Consider the following 11,516-nt stretch of genomic DNA (forward strand, 5'->3'; position numbering starts at 1 on the left):
GGGACACAATTGCGGCGAACTTTAGTTCCGCCCTCTTTTGTCACACCGTGACATACACATGCTGATCTAATCAAGCTACTCCACCTACACAGTAATTACAACCTGATGATGTCATGTGAACTTCAGTGACTGACTGATGGAAGATGAAAACATGATGATTTTACAGGAAAGACGAACAATAAAATAAGAGGCGATCACCAGTATTAATAAAAACACACACAACTTTGAGCTAAAGAGTTGCACGCTGAAAAGACGCTGAATACGCCACATTCTGGTGCATGCACATGGCAAACTTCAGGTTAAAGAGATGACATTAACATTTCACCCTAGCAGCACGTCCTCATTCACACGGAAATAACACTCTAGAACATCTGGATCTAGAACCAAATCATCAGACACTCGCCTTGAAACACAGCCTGTGATATCCGAGGGAAAGAGAAACAAAACAGTAAGAGAAACAGAAAACAAACATGTGATTATTGCAGTAGTTTGATGAATAGTCTGGTCAGAGGTGAGCCGTGTGTTTGTCAGTGTGTGCAGAGGTTCTTCCTGTTTGTGTGTTCTGCATTGGTTAATGTGTAATCCGAGATCAGAATAAAGCTCCTGCTCCTCGCCGTGTGTTTCTAGTCTGAGCGTCTCGGGATCAGGAACCATGAGCTTCGGTCTGTTCTTCTCAGCTGAAACATGGGCTCTGCTCATGCTGTTTGTGGCGCTTCTGGTTATGTGAGTGATTCATGACTCTTCTTGTCTAAAATATTTAAAATCTTTAGTTATAAAATCTCAATAAAAATGTCATTTAGACTCATAGAATCTTACTAAAAACAAGTAAGTAATTTGACTCATATGTAGAGATGCAGGGCTGATTATTACAGTCACTGTATCAGCTGATATTCTAACAGTTAAACAGTTTGTTGCATTATTTTCCTGTTATCACTGTAAAGCTGATTTGAAACACTCTGTATTGTAAAAAGCGCTGTATAAATAAAGGTGACTTGACTTTAACCATTTCAAAAATATAATGCTGTATGTGTCGTAATATCTGTCTAAAATCCCAGCTAACGGGGAACATCCTCTCAAAGTTATGAACAAACATTCTTCCAGTAACATTCATAGAACGTTAGATCAAAATGATCTGGTCTTTAATAATGTTCTCAAAACTTTAGCACAAAAATATTATTTATACATCATTCATGGAGCATTTTATTCATTTGGACGTTCATCTTTTAAACTAATCTTTTAAAGCATTTAAGCCAGTTTCAGAATCCCAGCGGGCATCTTGATGTCAAAATTACGTCAAGTAATAGGTCAAAAATGAAAATCAAATTGACGTCAAAGTGTTGATGTCAATTTGATGTCAAGATTTTGACCTCTGCTGATGTCATTTTGCCAAACAAAAAGGTGAAATGCATGACTGTACACTTATTACCAGCTTCACTTAAAACTAACCAGATTTACTTTATTTAATTTCCGGTTTAAATAAATATAATATTTAAATAGTTTAAAATATATTAAACATATTTTGATGACACCATGATGGTGGTTAGCGTTTGCTTTAGTTGTGCTCATGACCCTTGACTCTTTAATATAAAATTTCTCTGGCTGCTGTAATTGTGTGTTTATAAAGCACAACTGTTGTAGCTAAAAAAGCCATGAAAAAATGAGATCAGGAGATGTTGGCGGTTTATTGAAGATGATGATATTGTCATCATGTAATTGCCTGAATCTCTGATCTTATTCAGTGTCTAATGTTTGGTTATATAGGACTTGTGATTTTAATATTGTATTATAATAGAAGCCATTTAATTTTACAGCATGAGAATAATTTTTTTTAATTAATAAAGGATTTTAAAAACATTTAATGCATTAAGCTCAACATTATTACTTAGCTATCAAGAATCAGTGTATGACTCTCAACAATGGTGACAATCAGTGAAATGCTTCATACTGCAGTGCATGCTGGGTACCACCAATCAAAACTCACCCATATCTCCCAGCATGCATTGCGGCTTTAATAAATTATGCAGCTGGAGTTGATCTGATTATCTGGATATTTTGTTTGATTGTCACCATTGTTGAGATTCATATGCTGTTTCTTGATGTCTGTGTGTGTCTCAGTACTGCCATAGATGAAAGGTTTTTGTGCAATAAATAGTTATTAAAAACCAAGTATATTATTTGATAACATTGCTAGACATGCTGTAGAATCAAATTACTTTTATCATGAATAAAATCACTTTTATACCACAAGTCCTATATAATCAAAGCATTAGACACTGAACATAATCAGGGATTCAGGCAGTTACATGATGATTTCATCAATAAACAGCCAACATATCCTGATCTCAGTTTCTGATGGCTTTTTTAGCTACAACAAATGTGCTTTATAAACACACAATTATAGCAGCCAGAGAAATTTTTATGTTAAAGAGTAAAGGGTCAAGAGCACAACTAAAGCAAACGCTAACCACCATCATGGTGACTTTAAAATACAAAATATGATTTCATTAAACTGGAAATTAAAGAAAGTAAATCTGGTTAGTTTAAGTGAAGCTGGTGATAAGTGTACGGCCATGCATTTAGCCTTTTTGTTTGTTAAAATGACATCAGCAGAGGTCAAAATCTTGACATCAAATTGACATCAACACTTTGACGTCAATTTGACTTTCATTTTTGACCTATTTCTTGACGTAATTTTGACATCAATTTGATGTCATATTGATGTTAAATTGACATCAAATGCCCACTGAGATGTTCAGAGAGCATTTCTTTAAATGTTTCTTTAAAAGAACAGAGAAACTTTTAAAAGTTTCCATAATGTTTGACAAATTATAAAATGGAATGTTTCCTTAAGGTTCATATAACCAAGAAAAAAAAAGTGAGAACATTCAGAAACAAAATTTTCATAACGTAATAAGAACATTGGCAAAACATTCTCAGAACATATTTTTGTCAGCTGGGATTGTGATTTAAATGGTTTTGATGTGACTTCCAGATATGGATACTGGCCTCACAGTCAGTTCAAGAAGTTGGGAATACCGGGTCCCAAACCCATTCCGTTCTTCGGAACGATGCTGAGATATAGAGAGGTGAGTTTATTATAAAGCAAATACAGCATGAGTATGATATTGTGTTTAACTGACCTTTGGTCACATCTGGATCTCGATGATCTACTGGTTCTCCGTCTGTCCATCGCAGGTTCTTTAATGATCCATGCGAATCTAACGTGATCCTGTCTGTGTCAAACACACGGATGATACTATAGTCTTCTCTCAGTGTTTTTCTTATGACTCTTCTGAACGTGTCTGAATGTGAACTCGTCTGTCGCTGTGCTTTCAGGGGTTTCATAATTTCGATCTTGAGTGTTTCAAGAAGTATGGACGAGTCTGGGGGTGAGTATGAGACTAACGGGTGACACTTCACTGATCAATCTCAATGAATCATCTGAAAGAATCATTTCAGAACATCTGAAACAGAAATAACTCAGTTTAAGATGAAATGACAAACATGTTTGAAGGTTCAGCATCATGAGATCTGTAATGAAGAGCCGAGGAAGACGATCATAATGAGACCATGATAATGACAGTGAATCAATCGTACAGTTATAGAGAACTGAATGATTCTTCTGAATGTAGTGTTTCTTTCTGAATTGTTTGTGTTTCTCACAGTATCTACGATGCGAGGCAGCCCGTTCTGTGCATCATGGATCAATCCATCATCAAAACCATCTTGATTAAAGAATGTTACTCTCTCTTCACCAACAGAAGGGTAAAATCATCATCATCATCATTCTGAAATGTAATAGTGTTGTAATACTACAGAACCCTTGAAGGACACGATGATGATAAAAAAGAGACATGGGAGGAACAATTATATTTAAAAAATTTTTTTAGATGGAAAAAAGGCAAAAGATTTGCGAGCAAACACAAAGTTTCTCAGGGAACAGAAAAATGTTGTGAGAGAACGCAAAATTTATTTATGAACACAAAAGATTTGTTTTAAGAACCCAAAGTTTCTCTGGGAACAACAAAGATTTGTGAGGGAATGCAAAGTTTCTCTGGGAACGCAAAAGATTTATGTGAGAACGCAAAAGGTTCTCTGGGAATTTAAAAGGTTTGTTAGAGAACGCTGTGGCGAGCAGGATAAGGCCGAGGGCCGTGACGTGAGAGAGTGGCGCGAGGCCCTTGGCGTGATTAATGATGAGTGAGGGAATGCAAAGTTTCTTTGGTAACGCAAATGATTTGTTAGAGAACGCTGTGGAGAGCAGGACAAGGCCGAGGGCCGTGAGAGAGCCGCGAGAGACCTGTGGCTTGATTAATGATGAGCAACACCTGCGTGACGCACCGGTCTCGTATCTCTCACGGGGGAGTGGAAGCATAAAGGAGGAGCGATTACAGTGGAGAGCGAGAGAGGCCAGGGGCCTCATTTATTAAACTGTGCGTAGGAACCTTACTAAAAGTGTACGTGCGCCCGAAAGCCAAAAATGGCGTACGCAAAAAAATATTCAGACGTATAAAACCGTTCGTACGCCAAAACCTGCGCAGAATTCACTTTATAAATCCCAGTCAGAGGAAGATTGTGCGTACATGCGTCTCCACCCGAAATAACCATATATGGAGCTTACAACGCCTAGTTTTACTATGCAGATCCTCATCTACATATCATTTGCATATGATTATTCATCCACGTGATAGCTTAAACGTTATCACATGGATGAATAATCATATGCAAATGATATAAACGGTACATGAAACATTACATTAATACAAATCAAGTAGTTGTCTATCCTTGCCTTGTTTTCGAATAGCCTACATAAATCAAATAGTGTAAAATACATTTCAGAGAAAGTTTTTCTCAATCTTTTCCACTTGCCGAATTGTATTTTTAATTGATTTATATTTTTAATGGAAACAGATAGGCCTTGGGCATTATTTGCACGAAACTATTTTCTCAGACTGTCACGGTGTGGGTTTTGTGTCTTGTTCCTTGTTAGTGTCTGTCATATTATTCCCTGCTTGTCATGTGATCCTGCCATGTGTCTTGTCATGTTCAGTTGTTCCCCGTTATGTTGATTAGTCTTCACAGGTGTTTCAGTTTACCACGCCCCCTTGTTATCTTGTTTAGCTTGTGTTCCCTGTGTATATATACCCTGTCTGTTTTAGTATGTGTCACGGAGTCCTTGTCTATTTTTCACACCACTTCCGTATTCTGCCTTGTTGCCGGTTTTGTATTTGTTTTATGTTTTGGACTGCTTCTTTGGTTTTGACCCCTGCCTGGACTGTTTGTGAGTAAGGATTTCCCTATTAAACATTTCATACTGCACACCTTGGATCTTTCCCTTCTTCCCGAGTGTGGATCGTGACACAGACAATCTGGTATTATCATGATAAGCAATTCTCTCTGTGGTTAAAACATTAAAGCACGCCACAGGAAAAGTGTTCAAAAACACCGCATCCACAACAAATATTTCTAATGATTGAATTTAAAAAAATGTTGTAACTTCAGTAATGATTTCATGTTTAAGTGTTTAACTCCATTAATTTGAAAGGCATATTTAATATAAATGTTTATATCAGAAGTATTTTATTTATTTAAACTGTTATTTGCGTCAGTTTCACTAAACGGCTCGCTGCCGCGGACATTTAAGAAGGAATGGATATTTGCTTCAAGTGACAGGCTTGGTGATTGAAATTGTATTTGTATAATCTTTCTGTATATGTTTAATTTTCTTTAGATTTTCTGTATAAAAGTGACCAAAAATACATTTAACTCCAGCTCACCATCGGTGTCGCCAAAGTGCTCCATCTCCAAAACGTTCGTACGCATGGGTCAGAGTCTGCGTGCAGGTGCGCAAATTTTCCCGTCAAGTTTTTCTTTATAAATCCCACCTTTTGCGCAGGAACTGGCGTACGCATGTTTTCAGCCCCGTTTTGTGCGTACGCAAGCTTTATAAATGAGGCCCCAGGCCTGAATTTATGTTGTTTATGTTTTATTATGTTACAGCAGTCGTCTGTGAGAGGCTGCTGTATTTTACTTTAGTTTTGTATTTGTTTTATTTTTGGTATTAAAATCTGTTTAAATGTTCGCCGGTTCCCGCCTCCTTCTACCCATAACATCTAACCTCGTTACAAACGCAAAGTTTATCTGGGAACACAAAGGATTTGCAAGAGAACGCAAAGTTTCTTTGGGAATGCAAAAGATTTCTGAAAGAACACAAAGTTTCCCGGGAAACTCAAAAGACTTGTGAGAGAACTTAAAATTTCTCTTGAGAACGCAAAAGATATATGAGAGAATGCAGATTCATTGAAATATAATTTTTCGTTCCCATCTTTTATCTCTGTAAAATATAAAGGTACTTCAGGTAACAAATATTAATTCTGTTTATTAATCATTTGAATGTTTTCAGGCCAGAGATTGTGCTTGTGTTGTGATTTTATCTTCACTGTATACACATTTGTCCTCTGATCTGGCAGAACTTCCGACTGAACGGGCAGCTGTACGACGCCGTGTCCATCGTTGAAGACGACGACTGGAGGAGAATACGCAGCGTCCTCTCGCCCTCCTTCACCAGTGGGAGGTTAAAGGAGGTCCGTGAGTCTTTATCTGGATCATTCTCACGCAAACAAGTTTTACAGCCGTATTTATTACATCGCTTATCTGAAGAATTACGTAAAGGCAGTACTATTGTGCTACAATAAAAACAAACAAGAATCCAGTTTGAGATAAATGTATAATTTGAACTGAACTACAGCATCATTCATGCTGAGGAGGATGTGTATGTGTGTTTGATTCTCTTCCTAATAAATATCAAACATTACCTGTGTGTGATGAAGATGTTATGATGATGATGTACTTCTGCTTCTCACTCTAGATGTTTGGCATCATGAAGACACACTCTCAAATTCTAGTTCAGAATCTGGGGAAATCAGCAACACAAGGAGAAAACGTGGATATTAAAGAGTGAGACATTGCATTATATTACAAATGCTTCTCATTATCAATAATATTTCACCGCAATAATATCAACAGAGCAAAGGTGTTCGATTTCCTCACCAATCACCTTTAATAACCTCCCGAACAGAGGAAACATTCACTACATATTGGGTACAGTATATAGGCTTTATGTTTATCAGATGAGAATAATAATGGCTTTCTCTTGACTGCATGTGTTCAGGTTCTTCGGTGCGTACAGTATGGATGTGGTGACCAGCACAGCGTTCAGCGTGGACATCGACTCCCTCAACAACCCCAAAGATCCATTTGTGACCAACATAAAGAAAATGCTGAAGTTTGACTTCCTGAACCCTGTGTTCCTGATCAGCGGTAAATAACTCAACTAGGCCTGTCAGATAAGCACGCTTCAAAAGCTCTTTTCTTAGTTATGCAAATGTTAAAGGAACATTCCATTTTCTCATTTTACTGGAAGAACGTTTGTTCATTACTTTGAGAGAACCTTGCCAGAACATTCTGAGAACATTCACTGTTAAAACCTTTTACAATTTCTTCTGTAGCTTTATTTCCTTTCACCACCACCCTTCTGGACAAAATGGATTTAGCATTTTTCCCAACATCTGTGACTGATTTCTTCTACGCTGCCTTACAGAAGATCAAGTCTGAAAGAGTGGCCAACGACCACAAGAAGGTACAACAAATCCTCAACATGGAGAATTATAAAGTTATGATGTTTTAAACCACTCTTCTGAATTCCTGCAGAAGAGAGTTGACTTCCTGCAGCTGATGGTCGATTCTCAGACGGCAGGGAAAACTCAGCCTGGCGAGGAACACACAGAGAAAGGTGAAGCATCTCAGATGGTTAACCATAAGAAAGATCTTTCTTCCATATGTGAAGACACATACCTTAAACCGTGTCCTGTGCAGGTCTGAGCGACCACGAGATCTTATCGCAGGCCATGATCTTCATCTTCGCCGGTTACGAGACCAGCAGCAGCACTCTGTCGTTCTTATTCTACAATCTCGCAACCAACCCAGAGGCCATGAAGAAACTGCAGGAGGAGATCGACGAGACCTTCCCAAATAAGGTAGTACTCCATTAAAACACTAGTTAGGATTGGCGTGATGAGTTTAAGACTTTTACCATTGATTGTGTGTTGAAGGCCCCGGTGGACTACGAAGCCGTCATGAACATGGACTATCTGGACGCCGCGCTGAATGAGTCCCTCCGGCTGTTCCCTGTCGCAGCTCGACTCGAACGGGTCTGCAAGAAAACAGTGGAAATCAACGGCGTCATCATCCCTAAAGATACAGTCGTCATGATCCCAACCTTCGCCCTCCACAGAGACCCGGATTACTGGAGCGACCCCGAGAGCTTCAAACCAGAGAGGTCAGGACGGGTTTCTCCTGTTTCTCATCATGCAGTCAAGCTCCACCAGCCGCAATAGAGCGCAACAGTCGGGTCTGGAATTGAAAATCCCAGTCATTTTTCAAATAGGGGAATTGATTTTTAATGATAACTTATAAAACATTAAAGACAGACCTTACTTACCGTACCTTACTACAAGGTTGTTCATCAATGGTCTCTGCTTTTTTGCCATCATTCCACATTATTTTAATCCTGGTGAGAAACTACATTACCCATAAAACCCAAATAAATCTCCATGAATCAGGGAATCGAAACAATCAAACTGCACTTAGAGAATTCTTTTAACGTCCAGTTTTTAAAAAAAAATGAGTTAACTTTTATTGGTTATGCGAATGTTCCATTCTTCAAACATTATGGGAACGTTACTTTTGAATGTTCTTAAAAATTTAGTAACATTTAAAGGGGGGGTGAAATGCTCATTTTCACTCAATCTCCTGTTAATCTTGAGTACCTATAGAGTAATATTGCATCCTTCATATCTCCAAAAAGTATTTTGTTTTATTAAATTTTTAACATAAAGATAGGCTGTACCGAGTCTTTCCGGAAAAAACCGAGCGGCTGGGGGCGGGCCGTGTGGGCGAAGCTTAGCTGTGCTAACGCGCCAAGCTAGTGACAACACACAGACATTTGTTCAACAAACAGTTTTACTCACCGTCCGGTTCCAACGCACGACCGCAAATTTTTATCATTGTGACTGCTCGATCCTTAAGCATTAGACGATCTGCAAATCCGTAGATCTGGGCTTTGTTTATAAAACAATCATCGTCGAAATGCAGGGAACAACAGTCTTTACACAACTCCGTTTATGCTCAGGAAAACAAACTCCATCCACGGGTTCCTTAACGCTGGGTTCTTTGGGAATCTGTGCAGGGTTGTCTTGCCCTGGCAACCAAAAACCCACTTCTTTGGTGACCTTGACTTCCCAAAAGCCGGGCAGGGCGCTTTGATGGCGAACTGCTTTCACTCTCTTGCTCTGGTCTACGAGTGCGCGCGCGGCCGCGATCTTACCGGAGAAGTGCCCTTAGGACCCATATAAGGAAATTCCGCCCTATCTTACGTAAGACAGAGCCATACTCGAAAAAAACTTTCCGAAACTTATGACAAACCGGAAGGAGTATTTTTGGAACAAAAATACTCCTTCAAACGTACAACTTTAGTTTTTGAAACTTTGTCCATGTTTAGCATGGGAATCCAACTCTTTACCAGTGTAAAAAACTCAGTATGCATGAAATAGCATTTCACCCCCCCTTTAAAAAAAACGTCAGACGAACATCCAACTAAAATATTTCAGCCAAACTGCTTCATGAACGATGTATAAATGTTTTTGTACTAACATTTTGAGAACGTTATTAAAGACCAGATAACTTTGAACGAACGTTCCATTAATGTTACTGGAAGAACATTTGTTCATAAACATTGTTCAGAACATTCTCTGATAGCTGGTTGGCTTGGTTCATGGATTATAACTCTCTTTAGAAAATATCTGTAAAATCACTATGGAAAAAATACTTCCGGAACCAAGGCTGCTGAAAAAGTAAGCGGCACTGTTGCACTAGGAACACAAGATTGGTTCTTTAGAGTAATTGTCTATATAAATACTTCAACCCAACGTGACTCTTTCCTGCCTTATTAACAGGTTCACTAAAGGAAACAAGGAGACCATTGACCCCTACATGTACATGCCCTTCGGCCTCGGTCCCAGGAACTGCATCGGGATGCGATTTGCTCAGGTGACCATGAAGCTGGCGATCGTGGAGATCCTGCAGAGGTTCGACGTCTCAGTATGTGCGGAGACACAGGTGAGCAGACGGGTTGGTCTCTGATAACAGGAGGACGTTCGTTCATTCGTTCGCTCACACTGACCTTCTCTTGCTCTTCACAGGTTCCTCTGGAGCTCGGCCTAAACGGTCTACTGGCTCCCAAAGACCCCATCAAGCTCAAACTCGAGCCTCGGACAGCTTCAGACGTTTGTAACATCAACAAATAGTAACGCAGCTCGTCCGCTGCACACTTCTCTTTCAGTCCGAGGAGAAGGTTTGATGGGTCTTTTAAAATAAAAGAATAGACGCAGTCTCTAGTTTTCAGTGAAGAGGAGGATTCGACTCTGAGGTTCTCAGGGCCTTTCGGACTCGGACTGAGAGGTTTAGTAACTTTACTTCAGTAGTGAATGTCAGACGAATTCTGTTGTTCCCTGAGACTCGTGTTTAAGGGTTTTACTTTGATGATTGAGAAAACGCCAGAAATGAGATTAACCTGTTAAGAAATTAAATGGAAATGAGTTTATCAAAGAAATAAAGTCTGTAGAAATGTATCTGATGTGTGTGTCGTGTCTATTAAAAACAATCACTGAACCAATTCACTTTACAATGTAACAATGTTTGTGCCTGTAAAGTTTGAATGTTGTGTTTCGGTCATCTTGACCCGGAGGGGATTCTCTTTTCCCCAAATTTTTTGTTAATGATATCACATTTGGACTAAAACTTACTTCATGTGTCAAAACAGGGTATAACAACTTTTGTTTTGGAAAAATATTAGTAATTTTTCTAGGGGGTTTTTCCACCTTGTTACACTTGTGGTATTTCGGGTCAAAAATGACCCATCTATGAAAATTATTATAAATATCTCGTTATGCAATATTATCTCCAAATATTAGATTACATATTTTTATCAACTTGTTTTCTTTGAGATAGCGCAGGTTTTGTGTTTCTTTTTGTCACTGAATGATCGTAGGGCATTGATCTGAACTCAAGCTCCTCAGTGTTTTTGAGGTTCAACTGTACTTTTTTCATTTAAAAACTGAGGTGCATCATTACAGATCAATGAGACCTACGATCAAAGAAAGAAATACAAAGCCTGTGCTAATTGAAACAAATCAAGTTTTAATCCAATATATGTTAATAATTTAGCATAATGAGAGATTTATAAGCGATTGAAAAAGTCGGGTCATTTTTGACCTGGAACGCCACAGTAGGTAAAGGGTTTTCTGCACAACACATGGGTTAAAACACTCCTCATGTTGTCTGATTTGTGCTGTAACACATGCTGATGTTGGATGGATGGCGCTTCAACTGCAGCTGGACTAGGAGACCAGGATCACGACGGGCTGCAGCACCTGACTGTAGCAACAGCAGCAAACACA

General features: G+C 38.8%; 1 protein-coding gene across 2 annotated transcripts; it reads left to right on the plus strand.

The window, feature by feature from the left end:
• The first annotated feature begins 311 nt into the window (after nt 1–311).
• Nucleotides 312–10,730, plus strand: LOC307154391 (cytochrome P450 3A30-like). Of its 2 annotated transcripts, XM_079864306.1 has the most exons (14): nt 312–448; nt 628–723; nt 2,993–3,086; nt 3,337–3,389; nt 3,666–3,765; nt 6,471–6,584; nt 6,869–6,957; nt 7,172–7,320; nt 7,509–7,639; nt 7,711–7,792; nt 7,876–8,036; nt 8,112–8,338; nt 10,014–10,176; nt 10,260–10,730. In XM_079864306.1, the coding sequence occupies exons 2-14, from the start codon at nt 653–655 to the stop codon at nt 10,362–10,364; spliced, it is 1,539 nt and encodes a 512-aa protein (XP_079720432.1). In that variant the 5' UTR covers nt 312–448; nt 628–652; the 3' UTR covers nt 10,365–10,730. The 2 variants fall into 2 exon arrangements, with proteins under 2 accessions (XP_079720432.1, XP_079720431.1); XM_079864305.1 differs by lacking the exon at nt 312–448 and having other exon boundaries at nt 591–723.
• Nucleotides 10,731–11,516: the final 786 nt, after the last annotated feature.

The sequence above is a fragment of the Squalius cephalus genome (genome assembly GCF_949319135.1).
Source record: "Squalius cephalus genome assembly, chromosome: 2".
Lineage (NCBI taxonomy): Eukaryota > Metazoa > Chordata > Actinopteri > Cypriniformes > Leuciscidae > Squalius > Squalius cephalus.

Coding starts and splice junctions, on each gene's coding strand:
- LOC307154391 (XM_079864306.1), top strand. CDS start 653: ATGAGCTTCGGTCTGTTCTTCTCAGCTGAAACATGGGCTCTGCTCATG. Junction 724..2,992: donor TTTGTGGCGCTTCTGGTTAT/GTGAGTGATTCA, acceptor TGTGACTTCCAG/ATATGGATACTGGCCTCACA. Junction 3,766..6,470: donor CTCTCTTCACCAACAGAAGG/GTAAAATCATCA, acceptor CTGATCTGGCAG/AACTTCCGACTGAACGGGCA.